We start from the raw sequence: 22564 nt of genomic DNA on the forward strand, positions 1-22564 counted from the left end.
AGCAGTTTTCCATTAGTAACCCAGACAACACAGTGAGAACTTCTGGACTGTGCCCAAGCACCCGTGGCATATCACAAGATCTGTCTGGGAGAGTTTTCTGACCAACAGATTCCAAAATTATAAGCAATTCTCAAGGCAGCTTGAAAATCATGGAAGGCAATAAGTGCATTTTAATTGGTCTTTCCAAACCACTGTTTTTATCTACCCATGGCATTAGCAAGGCCATGAAATTCACCCATTTGAGGGAAGTTGTTAACTTTCCACACCATAGCAGCTGTATCACAGAAAGTCACGTGTCTAGAATGAAAGTGTTCAGTCTTCTGCATGCAGCTGTAGTCACCCAGCCACAGCACTACCAAGCACTGGAAGAGCTCCAGCCAGCAGTGTCAACAAGCTCCTGCTACAGCCACGTTCTGACTTCGTGCTTTTTGTAACCCCTTCATCCAACCTCTAAACAGAGGAAAATCAAATGTCAGAATAGAGAAGAAAATACACAAGTTTGACTTAAATCAAGCAAAGGAAGTCTTATCACCTATGATCTTGCTAGTTAATGCATCCTTAAACCAGTTTGCATGTATGCAGTTCCCTAGTTTATGTTTGGGCAATTACCACTTATTCCCCAAAGCCAGGCAGCTGCCAGAACTGGTTTTAAGAGCCACAACTAAAGGAGCTGTCTGGGGCCTCAGAGGCCCATTAGCTAACCTGAACATCAGGGCAAGTCACCTACTGCATGAGAGAGCTAGAACCCTACACAATCTTTGTCCAGGATCAGAGTAACCTGACATTTGTTTTATTCACCACAGTCCTCCCACTTGCCTCACTGGAAAGCGACTCCAGCAAGGAAGTAGAGCAAAAATGGTTAATCTATCCTCTAGTTTGGCAAGAGGATAAACACATCAATCAGATGAAAAGGAGAGTTCTGAACAGTTTCCTGGCATCTCTTCTTTATATTTTGTTGAGAGAGACACAGCAACTTAAAACATGCATATTGCACACAGCAGTGGGGCACAGGTTCTAACCCCTAGTTATTTTCCCATCTCCAATCCCACAGCAGAGACTTGGCAAATAAACAGGTCTGGGGAGAGGGGGGTTAACTTGACATGCTCATGAACTAAAGCTTTAAGAAATCTATTTAATGCATTTACCCAACTATAAACATGAGGAAGAAAAGCTCCTTTTGTTATGGACGAAGTTGGCACTTACTTTAATGAATAGTTTGAAAACAGGTTCAAATGCCAACAAGCAAATGAGGCAATGAATAAAGTAAAATATCTTTCTTTACTGTTTCCCATGCAATATGTGGGATGCTTTTATCGTGCAGCTAAACACCACCAATGTCAATGGTATTTTTAGCATTTAAACTCTACCAAGGTCCATTTAGCGTTTTAGGTTAGCCCAGCACTTACTCATAGCTGTTTCACTAGCAACTGGAGTAGATGAAATCTGAGCCACTTGTCCTGAAATGCTTCATGGACTAGTTGTAAAGGACATTTGGGGTACAAGTTTTGGGATCATGCCAGTCACCCATGATTTGCTGGTATCACCTGTGGTGTTGATGATGACTGCCAGACCATTGTGCTGCATTAACATCACACAGATTGCTTTATCTCTTATCTCTTGCTCAAGTGATTTACTAGATCTTCTTAGGGCACATATGTATGAAACCTTTTGCACAGCTTTAGGTTCACCAAGGAAGCTTTTTAGAGGACAGGAAAAAGAAACATAAATCTGAGCAGGATTTCTTCTGCCCTTGTTTCTCTCAAATGTTAATATACTGAGTCTGATTGTCCCTTAACTTTCCCTATCTCTGCTAAGGCTTATTTACAATGTCACTGTGCCAGAAAAAAAACCCACACATAAACCTTCTTCCATGCACAATCACGACAGCCACACCTACTCTAGGTTCATGAAGAAGTTTGGTTTGAATTTACCTTGACTTTTACGCTAATGGTGTGTGAAAAAGAAAACTGAGGTGCAAGCAACAAAAGCAGCTTTGCTCTTCTCCATGCTGAGATGACAGCATGATTCACAGAGAAAGGTTCTACCCGTTCAGATGGTTAAGTTTAAAGTCTTTTTAAGTCTAGAAGGGAATTCAGAGACACTGAAAATGTTTTAGTGCTTCAATCTAATTAAATGATATTTTTTTTCTCCCACCACCAGCACAAGCAGCACATTTTAACTTCTCCCTTTACATACATTTATACTCGCTGGCGAATAAACAAAATAAAAGTTGCTGAAATGCTCCTACATGCCTGAAACAGTAAGACAAGCCTAAAGCAGTGGGCCACTAAAACAGTCAACAGCCAGCAGTGAAGACTTCTACAGGCATCTTAACTCAATCTGCTCTGTAGTGCCATCCCCTTCCCAATAGGATGGTGGAAAGTCAGTTCAGAAGGTGGAGTCAGCTTCTCTAAACCAGCCAGCTAATAAATTCTTTTTTTTCCTTGCTGGTGAATTTAAAAAAACACAACAAAACAGGACACTTGTCCTTTTCACTGATCATTTTCCCCAAAGATAAAAAGCAGAATCTGTCAAGAAGGAAAAAACCATCAAGAGAAGAAAACTTTGGATTGCCTTTTGCTCAGATGCTCCTGGCACAGGGGTATCAGCTATTGCTTATTTCTTAAGCATGTGAAATAGAACCAAAGGAACAGAGTTAATAAATCTAAAATTTTAGCCAGTGGATTAAAACTGACTACATCATGCTCAGAATTGCTCAAAAACTTAGGGATATAACAATAACAACACTAGACTGATATTCAAAGATGCTCCCAGTGCACCCAGTGATGGTGGTGCTCAGAGAGGGCCATTTACCTGCCCTGGGCTGCAAAAGCTCTGCTGCAGCCACACAGCTGAGCACAAGAGCTAACTTGCTCATCTGTGTACAAAACTGCTATTTCACAACAAAAGTAGCAGAAAGTTCCTGAAGTCCTCAATTATATTCCAGAAGAGTATTTAGGCTGCTAAGTCATTCAGGCACTTTCAAAAGATTTCCTCAAGTTTGCAAATCTAATTGCTCATGTAAGCTTAATTGAGCTCAATTTTAAAAATCAGCTAAATGGGTACTAATGCTGATGACACTAAAAATGCTCTTAAAATCATTTAAGGTTAATTTGGTAATTTACCAACATAAAGGTTAAGCTGACTAAAGGTGGTTTTTTTATATAGAATTTTACAGAATTTGATTGGTTTGGCTATAATGGTAGAAAAATAGTTTATTCTAACTTCTCTAATACTGACAAGCTCATAACTTTATTTCATGTAATTCTTCTCGAGATTAAAAAAGAAGCCATAGAGGAAAATGACACCAATAAATACAGTTTTTGTTCTAGCACAGTTACTTGAATTTTCCAGGATATTTAGCAAAGCGATCACCAGTCAGGAAAAAGCACTCTTGTTTCCCCGACTTAAATCATCTTTCTTGTAAGGAGTAACCCTCTTGTATAAAAAAATGCTGCTGTGAATAGGTCTAGACTTTACACAGCCATGGGTCACTAATTTAATTAGATTTCAAAGCAACTATTCTACCTTTACACTGAATACAATACTTCCTGTACCCTCCCTCATACTAAAAGGAATAAAACAATCTCCCAGAGGTTTACACCTCAATGCATGAGGAAACAACAACAAAGTGCACACACAATACCTTGAGTTTCAGATGGGGTTTATATTGTTCCAGTTATTAGGAAAACCTTAACTACCTGCTAAGTTGGTATTTTTAGCAAGGAAACAGAAGCTTTTCTCCCTTCTGTTGAGGCAGGATTCTGTTTGACCTGCTCTGCTCAGAAAATGACTGCCATCATCCCAACCTCAGTAACTTCCCCTACTAAATATGAGCTTTTGCACATACTAAAAACATAAAAAAAGCTTCTCTGTAGGAATAAAATAAATTTTAAAAGTGAACTTTACTGGTAACAGCAGAAGTCTTTGCCTTCTATAGAAAATAGTAGGGCTTGTAGGGTTTTGCTTGGGGCAAATAGTAGTGTAGAGTGAGGATAAGAGCCCTGTGGTGTATCAACATTTGGTCTTTTGAGTTTTTCTCCTTCCAAACAAAAATGGGGGCTGCAATTTCCACAGGGTTCTTGTATCACATGTGTTACCACACATTTCTGACTCCACAAGCTTACTGCTTTCATAATTTGAGTGATCCAAAGCTGCATGGATTAGTTACCTGAGGGGGTTTTGCCCTCATCAAAAGCCACGAGGGAACAATAAGAAACCAAGTTCATATTCTCCTCCAGGAACTCATGTAGCATTTCAAAGAATTACACAAGATAGGAGCTGTTACTGGAAGTGAAACCACACTATAATAGACAGGATCACTGGCCTCCAGTTTCACCACCTATAAATGACATGAAAATACCTATTATTTGACACTATCATACTGCTATACATTTGTGCTGTTCTTCAGCAACACGTATGTAGAGGAAAACCGAGCTACAACAACTCTAGGAAGCATCTATGCAAATAACTTTGTTACTGTTAACAAGAGTCCAACTTCACCTTGCTCTGCTGAACAGGATGCTAATTCAGTCTTGGTTTAACTGTAACACACAAGTACATAACCTTTCCTTCTCTTCCACATGAAAACAAGGTGACAGCTTGTATCACACAGGAAGGACATGGGCAGTGGCCAGGCTAGAATCACAGATTCTTCTGGATCTCAATAAATGAAGCACTTATGGCATTGATTCCCTAAGCTGAAAATAAATGTAATTCTTCTCCAGGCTACTCCACCCTTCCATGCTGTGCATACAGTGAGAAAAGAGGATTTTGTGAGGAGTGGATATGAAGATGCTAGCACCAAAATTTCTGGCAAGTCCGGTGCTTGTATTTTGTGAACAGCATTCCTGTTCTCTGCAGTAAAAAGTGAAACACACCACCAACCCTATTCCTACAGTGCAGTATTTCTGGAAATATAATTGGTACTAGGACACAACACTTTTGATGCACAAATGAAGTTGTAATTATAATTGTCTGATTAGTCTCTTGTGTTAGCTAGTGGTAATGGTAATGATACGAAAGTGAAACAACTACAGAATGTATGAAAACAGGTTTCTAAACATCCATTCCTCTTTCTGATCTCAAGTCATCTTTCTGATCTCATGATAAAACTACTGGGTCACAATTCTAATTTATCATCACATAATGGAAATGAAAAGTCAGTTAATTTACAATATCCAGTAATTTGTTATAAAGTTAGAATTCTAAAGAGAGCTGTTTCACAGCCTCTATGAATTTCAGCCTGTGGGTTCAGTTATTTTAAAGTCAGTGCTGTGATGAAAAATCAGACTTTCATGGTATGAAAACTTGAGAAAAATAAGCAGATATTTGAATGTAATTTAAAAATTCCCACGACAGAGATGTCTGATGATCCATGAAATGTCTAAACCACAGACCCAAACATATTGCATACTCTTCCCATGCACATGAAAAGAAAGGGGGAAAATGAAAGTAAACAAACAATGTACAAAGGTGAGCTTATTTTAATCTGGTCATAAATAAAAACCACAAGGGCAAAATTGCTCCCCCAAAAGCTAGAAAGCAAATCACAAAAAGTAAAAAGAGTTTAGTGGGAAAAAAAGATCACAGGAAGGAACAACAATGATGAAAAATGGACATGAAAGGAAACTGAATTATCTCTTTTCAAATGCAGCACTCTCTTCTAGTCACAGAAGACAGATACTCATTTCATTGCAAGAAGTTTAAATGAAAAAACAGGAAGGCGCAGCTAAGTGTAACTAAGGGGTTAACAGAAGTTTGGGGAGTGGGGTCCTTATCCTAATTAGGAACATAGCAAATAAAAAACAATTATTTGTATTATCTTCTCAATATGGTCACTTCAGCTTTACAAAGTGGTAAGGTCTAAGAGCAAGCGCTGAGGTGACCTTAGTATTAATTAGGAGACAGAGGTCTCATCCAGTTACAGGAAAACAGCCCTTGGCACCAGGATACAACAGGGATGAAGGGAGAAGATACAATGAGTCAGAGACAATCCAGCACTGTATTATTCCCAAATACAGTACCGTCTTGAGACATTTGAGGATGCCCCATAGGCCAGCACTGGGGACCTGAGGCACATGCACACAGAGCCCTTTGATATGCAAGAGAGCTGTAGCTGGGATTAGAGAAACTGTTAGAGCTGTGATGTTAGTGCTGAAATCAGAGCTGTGGGATTTAACAGGAAGATGAAAGCTGTCCATGCCATATCCCTCCTGTTACCTTCTTCTACCCCATAGCTCTGTGACTGAACAGCACCAGCTAAAAACCATACTTGCCACATGAGCAGATTCCTGGCTATTTCTATCTACAATCGCGGTAAACATAGTTTTACTGCCTTTTCTTATTTTTTTGAAACCATTGAGCTGCTTTATCTCCAGCCTAGTTCACATGGAGAGGGCTGACTAATTTGAACTGACTGCAGACAAGGTGGTATGGACATTAGTGTGTAGCATAGACCAGGGACCACCAGAGAGAGATGAGCTTGGTAGTAAATTCTAATTTATTCACAACACATAGAAGAATGTGTCAGCAAAGACTCTCAAAGCGAAGCACATTAATTAGTTAAACCTACTCAAGTTTTGTGGCTATTTTAAAATTAACAGGGTTGAGTAAACCAGGGCAAGCAGACAAAAAGGCCCACATCCTCAAAAGCACATTGTGGGTATGCTGTATATTGTCTTTGTTGATCTGGATCTAAATGGATTTCAAGGTTAATAATGAATCAATGAGTTGAATACTGTTTTCTAGATTCCTATCTCTCTGTGATTAGGCTCTTATAACAACGTGGGATTCAAGGAGTGTCTTGCACTGCATTATATTAGATCAGAGCTGGTATTAAAGAACTTTCAAACTGACATTATGTGAATGTTGACTCATCACAGCATGAACCATAAAGTTGAGTCCTGCTGTTGTTTTTTTTACATCTCCATGTAACCATATGCAAATTAACCACAAACATAAAAGCAAAATAATAAAGCATGGTGGGCGTCAAATTTGCTGTTATCTTTTATGGTACATATTTATAGGACATGGATGAAGCACTTTACAGTTAGCAAGAAATTTGTGATGAGAAGAGAAATACTTTTGCCTCCCAAACATTCAATAATATTTAAAAGTAACGTTAACATACCTGTTCCTTCATTGCTCTTTTTTTCCGACTGTGCCACTTGTATCACTTCAGCAGCAGCATCCCTTACTACCAAGTCTTCATTCTGCAGCAGTAGAATCACGCATTTCCATAGACCAAGGGTATCAGACAATCCTATATTTATTTATGGAGAAAAAATAGAGTTTTATTTCTTATATGCTTTCAAAGAAGTCAGAGAGCTCTGTTTCCAAGACATGAAAAGCACTGGCAAACCACTGGGAAAAAGACTGGCAATACGATCAGAGTATTTTCAGCATGTGTGAACCTTATCTAGGTAGCAGACTCAGCTCGGTTTAAACAGTGGGCAACAGATAAGAGAACGGGCCTCTCTATCTGGGTTCAACTTTCGTCATGAGTGCTCTCCATTTTCTAGGAGTGTAGAATTCCTGTTTGGCAACTTCAAAAATTCTGTGGCTGGAGACTGATCGCTGATCAACACACTGATCATGGATTTGCTGTTGCGATCTGCCTGGAGCAGAGGCTGCCAAACCAAGCTGTCTTCAGCTACTGCCAGTAGTGCTGGACACAAGTGCCATTCCCTGCTGGAAACAGCAACTGACCCCACCTTTCAGGGAGCTACCTGCCACCTCCTTCTCCCACATCCACTTGTCCCCACCACTCACCAGCATGCCCTGCCAGCCTTACACCCACTCTCAGCTGCAAACAAGTTTAATCCATGGGGTGATTACATGTACACAGCTAGGACTAACACCAGAGAGAAGTGCCAAGATGGAGGTGCTTATCTGGTAATGCCCAAGGCAGGCAGACAGCACACACCACCCCAGTGGCAATCCACACCTCATACTTCCACACTTCCCTTGCAAACCCTCGTGCCATTTTCTGCTGCCACACATGCATGACTAGCTCGTCACCCATCTCTACTCCTAGGTTTGCTGGGGTATTTTTCATCTGACTTTTCAGGTCTTGTTGGACATCCTGATTAAAGGAATCCAATGGAAGGTCACTTTTAGATGCAGCCAGCTGTTAGATATTACTTTCCAGTAACCACAGACAACACAAGAGTTGTGTTTCATTGCTGGTTTTCTTCTACCATGTTTTTAGCAGGTTTATCAGAGATTTGTGTTACAAGGCCAGCCAGGCAACTGTATTTCACTGCTTGGCCAAAATAAATTGCTCTAGGCTTTACTACACAGGCAGAAGAAGCACTCCTGTATTATCTGTAACTTCCCTATGTGGCAATGGCATGAAATATAATTATTTCAGAAAGAAGTTGCTTTGTTTGCTAGCATGACACACTCAATAATGTTATACTGGTACAGCTAGGGCAGAATAATTATTCCCTTATAGATTCAATTACCAGATTTCCCACCTAGACATGTTCCTATTTTATCTCCAGAAACAGTGCAAGTCGACAAAGGGAATTTGCATAAAGACTTTTTCTGAACCCTCAAGCAGCTTGATGAAGAGATGATGGGGTCACCCACAACAGGCAGGCATTCACCCTCTTTCTCTTAGGAACAGTAATGGAAGCTCTTGGAAATGACTACAGCTTCATTTCATACAACCAGAGTTTCCTTTAACTTCTACTTTCTACTATATGGGTCAAGCAAGCTGATGCAGAAGAAGGCATAGAAGTCAAAGCTGTTTACATGCACACAGCCCTTTTAAGGGAATTATTCTGTGTTTATATCACTACAACTAATCACCAGGCCATGCCCTTGATTTGCCAAACTCCTCACTGCAGTACTGACAGTTTCACAGTTGTGAAGATCCCCAGATTGACAATTCTAGGTACTATGAAGGGTCAGCTATGCATCTTTCTTCCCCTGGATCAATTTTCAGAGCAAGAGCTAATTCAGATGATTTGCTCACTGAGGCCTTGGGGCTCTATTCTCTGGGCTATTTGGGGAGTACTTATTTTTGTTTACTTGTCTATTTTCATTTGTTTTGTTGGGATTTTACACAGGACATAAACTCTGCTAGTTTTTATTTCAGACCTTCACATCTGCCTGACTGGAAAGCATGGAAATCAGCCACTGTTTTGACAAGATCAAAGATGAAACTGTTGTCCATCATCTATGGACATTTATCTATCCATAAATAACAACAGATGAGAAGCCCAACATTTGGGAGATTTTTACTCCAGTACCTCCACTGTCTTCATTTCACATAAAATGGTAATAATGTCTGTCCTATGAAGAGCTTTATCAAGATGGTGAAGGTCAAGATTTCCAGAGCTGATACTATGAACACTTAATAGTGCAATGTCTACTTCATATATAGATTTAGCTCTGGTAAATGTTACCAATACCTCTTAAAAGGCACATGTCAAAATAATAGTTATTTTTTCACAAAACCACTATCTATAGATTAAGAAATATACTGTTCTTTTTTTATAAGGGATATATGTATCCAGTCCACATGGATGGACTTAAGCTACTTAAACTAAAAAGAGATAACTACACTGGAATGAAGTACCATGGAGTTAAAAGTATCTAAAGCTGTCTGATCTGTTCAGGATGCAAAATAATTTCTTTATCATCTATTACCACTATTCTTGCATATCTTCTGGCCCTTTAGTCATAAAATCCCCCTATTCTCTATACACAGAAGGCAGACGGGGGAAAATAAGCTAAAAGTAAAAACCCCATCTATTCTCCAGAACAAACCAGAGTTTCACTTAGCTTTGCCTCCCAGTCACTAATGTACTGCTGAATAAGGCGGTGTAGGTTTTGTTTGCTCTCCTTCTTTCCTTTTTTTCTAAAGAGACAGTCTAATGTTAACTTAAGACAAAAATCCTTATATCTGGGAGATGATCCAATAATGTGATCCAATCATTCTTACAGTAGAATGTCTTTCTCATTCCTAGACTGAAGCCCTTCATTTCAACATCCAGCCAGCACACCTTTGTTACATTCCCAGTGTTAAACTAAACTATGTCTACCTCACCAAGAGAGTACTAGAGAAAGATTCAAGTCACAGAACAATTGCAAGCCAGTAATTCTGTACAGCAGTGCATAGTGAACTGGAGACAGGACAACATCTCATGTGCCCCTTCTGCAGAGTTATTGCCACAGGTTGGGCACATTGTGCTTTTTCTACCAGAATTTAAATAAATCTATATGTTTAGTAGTTAAATCCTATTAAATTTTTTTAAAAAACCTTGTTTGATGTAATTATGTTTTGACTGTGCATACACAAACAATACATTTGAAATGTATTAATGGATTTCATCAAAAAACATCCAGAAAATTACTTTCAGGCTACTTACCAAGAATGAGCTTCTCACTGATCAGAAGGAATGATGTTATACTTTTAAGAACTTCAGCAGCTGCTAACAGCATCTCTGTCTCTTGCTCATCTCCACAAAAATACACTATCAGCTGAACCCATTTTTTCAAGACTTCTTCTGAAATCTGAAGGCACAGAACATGTGAGAAGTATGCTGCACAAGCTGGTGTTACCTCTTACCATCACACTGAACTACAGCCTGTTTAAGGGATACTGCTCATTAGTAAATGCCTGGTTTTTCCAAAGTGGTGAATCCCACATGAACATTTAAAAGTTGGGAAATCTTCTTTTAGTTAGAGCACCATTCACAGGCAAGTCTTTCACTCTGTTCCCTCACAGCAGACTTGTCAATGACCACACAAGTCAAAGCATATTTTTGTGTCGTATTTTTGACACCTGCAAGCCAAGGACAAATATGCCAGTCCTTTGCTGAATTTCAGAGAGTTCCTCTTGCCCGTCTCTCCAGCCTGTCCTTCTGAAGGGCTGCACAGCCCTCTGGGGTATCACCCACTCCTCCCAGCTTTGTGCTGTCAGTGAACTTGCTGAGGAGGCACCTGCCCCTTCATCCAAGTCATTGATGAAGAAGTGAAACAATACTGAGCCCAGAACTGACCCTTGGGAACACCACTAGTGACAGACCAATTATACCCTGTGGCACTGTTTATGACCATCTGGGATTTTCCATTCAGCCAGTTCTCAACCACCTCCTTAACTGAGGAACAAATGAAACCTCAGTCATACTCTGCCTCATTCTGCCTGGGCTATGTACCTGCACTGCACAAAGGGACACAGTCAGAACATGTCCTACAGATTCTATAACAGGTGAAAACAAAACATAAAAATCTCCCAAGATGTTACAATGACTGAAATTTCAAGCAGACGTGAATGGACTATCTAGAAAGACAGAACTTAACTTTGACCTTATGGAAGAGAAAATCCCTTCCACAGATGTAAATACTGAATTCAAGCCCAAAGAAATAATTCAGATGGAAAACTGATGTACCTGGTCTTTCCCAAAGCTAAAACTCTCTCTGTAGGTATATCTTAGCTCTCCCATTATTTATATGCTTATTAGAGAAAGTTGTTGTAGCATTTCTAATTAAGATTTTTACAGCATTTTTCATTAATTCCTCTTTGTTATGTTAACTTTAAGTACTCACACTATGCCTTTTCTTTAACAAAAAAGATTTAACATCATAATTCACGTTCCTATAATTCTTTGCACACATAATTCTTGTGTGCAAATCTGATTTGATATTTTTTATAATGAGACGTGGTTATTAGCATATCATATGAATCCATTCTGCTGTTCATTTTATGAAAATAATAGCTTTGTAAGGAAAATAATCTTCCTTTTAAAACAGATAATGAGAGTTTCATTTGTTTTAAAATATCCACTAAGTGGGTTTTGTTTCTTTGAAAGTGTTTTTAAAAATGTCTAGCACTGAAGCTGCTTTTGCACTTATTTTCACATACATACATGACATCACTGACTGACAATTTAAAATCATAAGACATCTGAGCTGGCTGGGAATTGCACCCAACCAGTGCTTCAGCTTCATGCCTTCCCACCTGACGTGCTCTCCTGTGGGCTTTCCAAAAATCAAGAAACCACAACAAAGCTGCACTTCAGTAAATGGGTTGGATTCAGAAGAAGCATTAAACACCATAGGCATTTCCCTTTCCACATTATAGTGACCATTTTGAATGAGCTCAGAAGCTTAAATTACACCATCGGAAATATTTACATATGTATTTAACTCAAAATTACTTTGAGAGGGATGTACTGAGATGATATTCATGGCTGTGTCATTTCAGAACATGGCAGTGTATTCAGAGAGCAAGACATAATATCAAAAATGATGAATGGACACAAGAAAACACAGGCTTGAGGCTTGGATCTAAAAGAAGTCGTGTCAGTGCAATCATTGAAAACTTCAGGATTACAAAACTGTTAACCAGCTCAATTTCCCTTACCTGCTGATGGTTCTGCAAATGGTGGATAATCAATTTGGAGGCAAATTTGAGAGCTATGGTTTGACCTTCAGGGCTGAGAAAACAAGGCAAAGGACATATCAAAAAAGCCAGCTATTTCTGTCATCATTTAATCTCTAGAAGAAAACTAGCCAGCTCTTAATTATTTCTAATTATCACCAAGGGGTATTTTTCAACCTGAGCACTTGGAGTTTTTACATTAGAGATCTAGATGTTAACTAAGTTCTCAGTTGACATGCAAATGAAACATGCCCTTACTTTCACTTCTCTCATCTTTATTTTCTATTTACATACTTCTCATAGAAGAACACATTTGAAAATGGAACCCGAGTCAAATAAACCAGACATTATTTTAAACTGTGAACAAATGCATCTTTTGAAGCTGGTGTTTAGCTGCAGGAATAATTCTTCTACAGGTGCCAGAAATGGTCCTAGTGCAGAATATGCCTACTGTCAGCTTCCAAGCCTCCCTGCTGCCTAGCAGGGTCTAAGGACATGGCTCCTGGCACCATGGATTCTGAAGCCTGGTCCCACCATGAGGAATGGCAACACCTGAGCAGCACAGCCTGCTACTTCAGCCATTTCCCTCTAACAGCACCAGTCAGTGTTATTTTACCACCAGAATCTTACTTCATCCCAGAAATGACCACTCCCTATCATCATCATTTGAACTTGAAAAGTTTAGTGCAAATCAGCAGCAAATATGCACAGTTATAAAATGCTGTTCTACACTCCATACCCTCTATAGTCAATGTTTGTAACACTAGACTGCAATGTTTACTTGGCTTAAAAAACTATCAGAAACAGAATACTTACTCTCAGAGCCTGGATACTGGAGCCTGTTTGCCCATCCCACTATGAATGGATGGACACAGCTTCTAATTCAGTAGGGACTACAAACTGGTTCCACATTTTTCAGTTCTTTCTGCTGATTTTACAGATAAGGACTGTATAAGGAGTACAAAACCTGAGGATTCGGATTAACCATTTCTGCCAATCTAACAAGTTAAATGAGATCTGTCATTCTTTCCACAAACCATCTGCCCATAAACAGGATAGAAGGAATGGCAGACTCACAGCAAAAAAGTGTATGGTTGGGTCATTTTTTGTTAATTCTACAGTAAAGTATGTGTTTCCCAATTACCATTCAGGAAGAACTATGTTCACTGGCTATCACAGGGCTGCCAGAGTAACTTCTTGCTTAAGGAACTGTACTACTGGACATTTACAGGGTGCCAGTATGACTTGTGGGCCTTTTTAATAATTCAGATAAAGGTCTTACTTCTACTGAAAAAGTCACAAGAACCCACTGTATTCAAATAAGCCACACTCTCTTTTCTGAAACATGGATTTTCAAATGAAAGGGCACTCCCAAACCAACATACTAATGTTCCAACACTGAAAGTTTTTAAAATGTAAGTATTTCAACATGCATGACAGACCATACCTTCTGGAGATATCTGCAAGGTTTAAACTCCAGGTTAAGAGCTCGTTTGGATTCATTTTTATAGAGCTTTCAGTTTTTGGAAGCACATTTCTGAGATCCATATTATAAAGGATTTCCAGCACCTGCAGACACAATTCACAAACAAAGAATTTACAGACATTCTCAACAGGAATGTGCACATATGAGATCAATAAAACATTGACTTAAGCTCCACTCCAAGAACACAAATAGTCTCTCTGGACAGTTCTAAGAAAGAAAAGAGGAAGTTCTTGCTTTTTTTACACAAGAACATCTGTTACAAAATTATTGCACAGCTCCTGTTCAGTGTAAAACAGCCCCAACTACTCAGCTAGCATTTAAAAAGCATAATGTATGTTTGAAATATTTTTTTTGAAATTTACAAATATGATCTAAAAATTAAAAACACAATTTACTGAAAACATACAAAATGTCTATAAAAAATCACCCTCTTACCTTGCAAAAACACTGGGGGTTTGTTTCCTTCAGAGCCATTGTGAGAAGAGTGTCTTCCAAATCAGTGAGTAAACATAATACTCTTCCTTCTGCAATCTGCTTGGAATTTCTTTGTTTCAGCCACAGCAGTACTGCTTCCAATGCCAGCAGACGCACTTCGTGGAACTCACAGTGCAGGAGATGAGCTACTGACAATGAGGGCTTGGCCATTTCCTTTGCAGCAGCTGAACAGCTCTGGATGTCAGGACCTGCAGTCACTGACAGCATTGATATTACAAGTTTGGTGATGCTCTGGAGATACTGTATCAGTCCTGGTACTGCAGATGAGTAGGGAATACCAGACACCAATTCAGAATCTGAAATTACTCTCTTCATCTCTTCCCAAAAGTCAAGCAACTGCATTCCTGGAATGAGAGTAACACTTAGTGAAGTGAACAAATAATTGATATTACCATCTGCTCCAGATCATGAAGTTGATGAGCATCAGGTATGCAGAAGGTATCATAAAGTAAATTCAGGCATGAAATGAAAATCAGATTTCTCTTTAATTTTAACCTGATTCCAAATGATAAAAAAGCTTTGCTAGATATCACATGTATTCATATTTAAATCAAAAGAAGCAGGGCACAAAGTTTTCTGAGAACTATGATTGTTCAACACAAGTTGAAAGCTTCAAACAACTTAAAATGCTACAGTACCTGGCAGATTGCCTGCAATCTTTACCAATTGCATCTGTTTGTTAAGTATTTCTTTAAATAAAGCCAATAATACAATATTGCAAACTGTACAAGCCTACCATTTCTACCATTGCAGAAAGTGATTAACACAAATAAACTATTAAATATACATGGGAAAAAATGTAGATAGTTAGCTCTAAAATCAGAGACCAGACTGAACAAAGTGCTGTCTGTCAGACTACTCAGCTGCAACTGAAATCAAAAGAAAGTATGACAGAGGCCATTCTGATAACACTGAAAATCTCATGCCTTCATAGTTTTAGTCAGAAAAAATTGCTATTAAGATGTCACTTTGAGATAAATACACCTGTGTATCTATCTAAAGAATTTACTTATTTAAAAAAACCAGGATGCTTTTCCTATTCTTATTAATTTAAGCAGTCAACATAGCTAAGAAAACAAAGGAACTGCACTGTAACCCCTTTTATGTATCAGCACAAGAACTGTGACATTTCAGCTATTTACATAGGTGCAACCTTGTCCACATGGCCCAGCACAGCCTGAGAACCTTTAGTGCTTGGCCACCTCCTGGAGCAAACAAAGAGGCCACTGCCATCTGAGACACCAGAGGGTTTCAGGCTTTAGCAGAGCTGGCAGTGTAGACACAGAATGAAAGAAGTCATCAATGGTGCTATCTCATACCCACATAAGACAGAAATACTCATGTGCCTTGAGCTCAACCTTCTTCTCCATCATCAATAGGAATGAACTATTTTATAATATTGAAACCATTTTGCCCAGTTCAGAGTCTCTATAGCATGTACAGCAAGTAAATGAACATGCTACACCCCACAAAATTCAAATGCAAGTAGGGAAAATCACAAAAGAACAGAGAACAGTGCCACTAGTGCTAGGGGATGTTTAGGGTTTTTTTAATGTAAAAATGCACTAAAGGTAAATACAAAGATTAAACTAGCTTACATTTCTTCAGTATCTGCAAGAAGACAATTCATTGCCATGTAACTTTGCTATTTATAATTAAACACTGAGCACTGCTAAAAGCCTGTTCCAAATAGTCCTACTAAATTCCTGAATTTGACATCAAGCCACAGCACAAATACCAATTCATTCTGTTGTCCATGAAGACATTTTCCTAAGCCTTCTATTTACAGTCAAATATCCTGCCCTTTCATATTTAGATTCTTCCAAAGCCATCTTAATTTGTTTGACATTTACACAGAAAGTTGACATGGCTGTACACTGTCTACCACATTAGACAGAGCCATTTCTGAGTAATTCTGGACACACTTCAAAAAGATCTAGTATTTGTAAAAAAATTTCAGACATATTGCCCAGCCATTAGCTCTGTCATTCACATTTTTGCCACAGTTTTTTTTCTGAAGGGACTTGATGCAGTCAAAGGAGCTCCAGTATGAGTGAGAAGCTGTCTCACACCATTATCCTCTACATGACACAGCTGACTTCCATCTCACAGCAATGCAAATTTGTGTATTTTATTTGCTACATTTCTAAACCCCCTCCAAGCACACTGCGTTTACACACTGGCATCAGAGCATAAACTAGCATTAATGCCCGTGTCACACGACACATACACAACCGCCAGAATTTCTGAATTTCGGAACTGTCTGGTTGCCTTGGAGAGGGATTATGCCTTCACCTCAATTCTTACACAGCCTGACTCCACTGACAGCAGCTTAACAACAGAAATAATCCCAGGCAGCTAAAAGAAAAAGGTTCAAGGTCAAATACCTCAGTCCAAGAAGAGAAACAGCTTCAGTTTAGGAGGACTATGCTTTTCCAGGTTCCTACCTGCTCCTGTCCTCCTTGTTTACACTGAGCTGCACTCAAGCAGTAATGGGAAACTGGGCAGGATGGAAGGGTCAAAGCTCCAGAGCAGGGAAAGGGAGAGTACCATTAGGTGCACACAGAGAGAGATAGAGAGGGAGCAAGACAGAAAGAAAAAAAATTAGGGGAAGGGAGGAGGGTGTCTTCCATTCTGTTGGTGTCAATTTTTGTTGGCTGCCAACTTTGCCAGAGCCTGCAACCCAGGATCAGAGAGAGTGGTGACCCTCCCATGGACTCCAGGAGCTGGCCACATACACTGACCTTCTGACTCAGCAAACTTTCATTTGTATTTTGCAAGGCCAGCACGGCTTCTCTTTATGCCTTCATCTTTGAAGGGGAAACTATCTTCATATAAAAAACATAGTGGAGCTACTCACTCCCAGAACTACTAGTTTGCAGAGACTGTGTTACAAGAGCCTTCAGCAACAGATTCTCTTTTTCTGTACATATCAAATACATCTGCTTTGGAAGCCTTCTGGATGGCTTCTTTTTTTCCTATGCAATTGTGAAAGACTGGACACTGTGGCTCATCTATTTTACAGAAAGTCTCTTTAAAACTGGATGTCTCAATGGCAAGGCTGTCAACAAAATAAGACTGCATATTTGCTTAGCCTCAGCACACCAGAAAGCAAATCCTTCTGCATTCATCTTGGGCTCCACATGCTCTCCAACACTCTTTTTTTCACACAAATATGTACAAGAGGAAAGAATTCCCCCTGTCTTATTACAATGCAGTGGAAATATTCCTGGTTTCAACTTCATCACTAAGAAATCTTTCCAGGCTTTCATGTAAATGTTTTCTTGTCTGCTTAGATTTAAGTAAACTCTTTCCTTTGGTTTACATCAAAATATCCAACTAAACCAGAAAACCACACTGCTTCCCAAAGTAAATGTCAGCCTCTGTTGTTAAGATGCAGTAATGACATACTTTTATTTACAAACAAATATCACTGTACAGTCTGAATGACCAAATGTTGTGAGAAGGAAGAACAAATTTTGGCTGACCAAAGAAGGGTCCTGGCAAACAGCAGTCTCTCCAGGATGCTGACAGATACAATAGAGCCCCCAAGAATTAAGTGGATTTAATCTTATTTTTTCCCCTTTAAGGATTGCTTCATTTGTGGGGCAGAAAGAATTTCAGCTTGCTTCTAGTACAGGAGACATCTTACACAACCACTTGGTTCTCTTCAACACCCAACACAAACATCCTCAACCCCTTTGTGTCCCTCACACTGATATATGCATACATCATCTATGTCACAGCATTAGCTTTAATCCTATTTGTGATCAACTGATGTTCTGTCATGTATATGAAGTAAAATGGCCTTTCACCATCTGAAAATAAAGAGGGAAGGAAGAAGAGCAGAATGGAATTAGCAGACTGGATGAATCTCCAGTTATAAACCTCCTTAAAATGTAGCAGCTCCCAAACCTGCGCCCTGCCTCTCTGCTCTTCCCTGCAGTGGCAGGCAGGACCTATTCAGTCTGTTCCCAGAGTAAGTAGATACATGGAGCAAGAACAGAAGAATGTCCCTGCTCAGGGAGTAACAACCCATCAGCTGATGGACAGCTCAGCTGATATTGCATCTCAGAGGCACTACAGTCTGTTTAAAAGTGAGAGAAGTAATCTGAATTCCTTCCATATTTAAAACTAAACTTGCTTCACCTCCTTGCAGGATTGATTTATGTAGAATTTAGTAATTTCACAGTGATTATTTAACTACTGCCAAGTGGACAACTCTCCTGATCATCAGGTGTACTGTGTGAGGGGCTTCCTTCTGTAGATATGATTAGTATAGTTGTAAGTATTTGCACATTTCTAGATAAATATTGACATTAAATCCTGTATGCAGGCCCTTGAGCACCCAAACCATCTTCCATGTTCCTACCAGAGGCTCCAGAAAAAAAGGAACAAAGCAGGGGGAAAGGGGAAAAGTTACTACCAGCATCAGAAACCTTACTGACAATCTGCAAAGGCAAACAAAAATGGCAATAAAATGCTGCTGTGCCTGCAGTATATTGTTATGGGAAGGGGCTCTGAACATCAAAAATCTGGATATTCATAATTATTCAACAAGACCTGCAAAAAAACGCAATTGTTTATGAACTGAGGTTAAAATCCACTCTCAAACTACCATCCATGGACATCTGAACAGATCATATCAATAGGGAGTAGGCTGAGAAGTAATCAGTGCCAAGAGATTTTCCTAGACAAATACTAAGTATTTTCTTTCGTATTTTTCCTTTTTATTAAAAGTGGATTAGGCAAAGTCACTGCTAAATGGAAATAAAACCACAAAGAGAACAGAAAAGTCTGTTTCATTACAGAGCCATACTAAGGTGACTGTTGATGATCATAAAAAGGGCATATTTTAAGCAGGATGTTTTCTTTTAAAGACATCTGCAACTTCTTCAACATCAGAGACTAGGCATCAGAACTCACAATAGGATTCAAAACTACAAACATGACTGATTACCAGAATCCATGGATAATTCATTGTTGAGGACACAAGTATCCCACTGCATTTTGTACAGCATAAGGGAAAGTGTCCAAAGGAAAAAGAAGGGGAAAAAGCCCCAGCATTATATCTGGACACTGAAACAGCTGTTTTTTTCTTACAGGTATTTTTTCTTACAGCTTCTCTCTGGCCCAGCACTGAATTTTCCAGTATTTTGCATTCATATAAAATCATATGCCCCCACAGAGACAGTGCAAGTCAGTCAGTGGTACATGTTGGAATCCAAAGAGAACCTGATTTTGAAAGGACAAGCAGTCTCTGTCTTCACACGGGGATAGAATTTTAACTGCTAACATTAATAAACATGACTAATTCCACTTTCCCCTAGTGTCACTTATTTCATGGAACACCCTTCTATATTCCTGCTCAACACAGCATTCCAGCAGTATTATGCCTACCCTCCACAACCCTCCTCTGATCACTGTCTCTGCCATAATTCTTAAAACACTTTCACTTTCCTCCTCCTCCACCTGTGTCACAAGTTCTGCCTCCAGTGCTTCATTGACAGCTGTTGGTGTTGCACATACCCATCTTCTTTCTCCAACAATTTATTCTTTTCAGCCTTGGCCCATTTGTTTTGTTCTTCTGTCTCACACTAACCTTTTGGACCACTTCAGCATCCCTCACTTGTTCTGCCTCTGGCATTTTGATGTCCAGGCAACTCCAGTCACTCCCTGTGTCTTGGACTGCCAACAATGCCACCTCAACTTCTTCATTCTCCTGTCTGCATTGAATCAGAACACTGAGTAGCTAAAAAAATTTCCTTTTGAAAATGCTTGTCCAATTTAATGTTAGTAGGCACAAAGCATTTAGATGATCCTGTAAATATATTTTAAATCTTTACCTTCCTTAAATAAAAATATTTACCCAGTGCTACAGCCAAGACACCAGCAAATTTTATATAATTTCTGACAACATAAACAAAAACTGCCTTCAATCTATTAAGAGTGAATTTAAGTTTCAGCTAATTAGACCAAATAACCCAAACATGCATTAACAAGCTGCCAGTGTTTTGATTCAAATAATTATTTGGCCACACTTCTTAAGGATCTAGGTAAAGAAAATTAAAGTGGGGCTAAAATAATCAACCTAGTTATCCCGGTCAAATTTCTACCATTCAAAAATCATCATTTTTTAAGTTAGCCTGCAGGAAAAACTAGGCTACCATTTACCTTCTTTCCAAAATAAGAAAATATTAAGCAGTATGATACAGAAAAAAAGTGGCCATAGCCTTCAAAGGCTATTTAAAAGTCCCAGAAATCTCATAATTTGGGCAAGCATTTAAGAGATTCCTATGTAAAGACCAGTTCGTGCTTTCCTTGCAAAGCATCCAGAAGTTTGATAATCCATATTATTTCTATCAATGTATTTTATAACTTCTAATTTAAAAAATACATACATAACCAAGAGACTTGTATTTGTATTTTGTATTTGACAAACCTGCAGACAGTTGAAATAACAGTCCATGTTTCTGATCACATACACACACACACATGCAGTGCACAGTATTTTTTGCAACCATTTCTTTAGATTGCAAGCAGCATTTAAGAATCTTAACCAAGCTACATCTACAGAAGGTTTAGATATTTGGAAGGCAGCAAGAAAATTAAAGTATGTTTTCACAAAACTCTAGGACAGAAAATAAGCAAGAGTAGAATACAGGCCACTCCATTTTGGCATCAAAACGATCTCTTTATTAACAGGATTAATCATGTAAATACTAAGTAACTGTTCCTATGTTTGACAACAACACCGGAGAACTTATATAAATTCTTCCACCTCAAATGTAGAAAGGAAAAATGCTTGCTTAGACTACAAGTGGTATATTTTCCTAAATCACAGATTCATCCTATTTGACATCCTTTTAAAATGTTTTCTCTTTCCCACCACAACTGAATTTTGAAGACACTATACTTGACAGCAGGCCAAACCAGCCAGCAGATTGACAGCACATATACAGGATAAAGTAACAACCTGGTAGAATTATCTTTAGCAAAATTTTGTATCATCTTTTCCTTCTTCTGTTCTACATCCTACTTCACATACGCTGACAGGGCTCTATCAACAACTGCCATTTTCTGGAACACAATCCTGGCCGAAATGCACTTCTATTAGCCAAGTATATTATCGAGTTACATCCATTTTTCCCTTCATGAAATGACAAAATACTACAAGAAAAGTTTCTCCAAGATGTGAGCAAGAAGGGAAAAGTGACCACTCTGTCTTGTGGCATTCTTCATCTGTTGCAGAGACACAGAGTACCCCAGATCTGGGCTTTCACTGCAATTCAACACTCTGGCTCCTGCAGAGCACAGTAATACTCTCATCTTGTTGTTTTGCTTCCCACACCAATTTCCAGAAGATCTGAAAGCAGGAGTGTCTATGACAGGTCCTCTCAGAAGCTCACAGATTCAACAGAGGAACCTTGTTTAGTGAAACAGTCTATCACACCAGAGTCCTGTGTCACCCCTTGCAAAGCTCATCTCTGAGTGCACAGGAAAGCATGTAACCTCAGATGCACATATGGGTACGCAGCTCTACAGACCTCTGCTTCTAACTCCTCCTGATCAAAACTTGTGAATTTGCAAATAATCACATACACAGCTAAGGCTGAACATGTTCTCACCTGGACTCAGGGTCATTTTCCCCACCCCAATATGCCTACAAATGTTTATTTTTCTGTAATATCTGAAGCAGGGTAGAAGTGCCAGAATATCCCCTGCAGAAGGACTGCATTGTTCTCCCATAAGAATGAAAAGGTCTCAGACATCTGTGATTTCTGATCTGTAAGAAGAGTTAATGTGGAGAAAATAGAACAAAGAGGTCTGCAAGAACAAATTCCCTGGATGCTATTAATAATTATTAATAGTGACAATAGACATTAGCTCATCAAATAATCCTGTACCTGGTAAGAACTTTCTTTACTCTCAATAAAGGTAAAAACAGTATTTCCATATTTTAACTTTTTTCTCTTTTTTTAAGGCTTGCTTCCAAACACAACTGATAACAGAATAAAAGTATTTTGAAGTTTATATAGCCTTGGCATTATGTATTGTCTCAGCATATCTGAAAGCCCTCAGGCACATCAGGAGCTAAGAAAAAAGTTCTAGATTTTGCCTATCACCTCAAGGAAAGAAAACTGTCTTTTCCCAGTGACATGAATCAGGCAACACTTCCATCCAGT

At 39.0% G+C, this 22564-nt stretch overlaps 1 protein-coding gene across 3 annotated transcripts in view; it reads right to left on the minus strand.

The window, feature by feature from the left end:
* The window catches only part of THADA (THADA armadillo repeat containing), a 154602-nt gene that overhangs the window by 20794 nt on the left and 111244 nt on the right, over positions 1-22564 (minus strand). For all 3 annotated transcript variants that reach the window (XM_033054000.1, XM_033054001.1, XM_033054002.1), the window contains exons 32-36: positions 14319-14722; positions 13845-13966; positions 12380-12452; positions 10383-10527; positions 7133-7264 (exon numbers count right to left, since the gene is read on the minus strand). In XM_033054000.1, the coding sequence (XP_032909891.1) occupies positions 7133-7264; positions 10383-10527; positions 12380-12452; positions 13845-13966; positions 14319-14722 (876 nt within the window). The remainder of the gene's footprint in view (positions 1-7132; positions 7265-10382; positions 10528-12379; positions 12453-13844; positions 13967-14318; positions 14723-22564) is intronic.

Source organism: Catharus ustulatus, chromosome 3 (genome assembly GCF_009819885.2).
Source record: "Catharus ustulatus isolate bCatUst1 chromosome 3, bCatUst1.pri.v2, whole genome shotgun sequence".
NCBI classification, from domain to species: domain Eukaryota; kingdom Metazoa; phylum Chordata; class Aves; order Passeriformes; family Turdidae; genus Catharus; species Catharus ustulatus.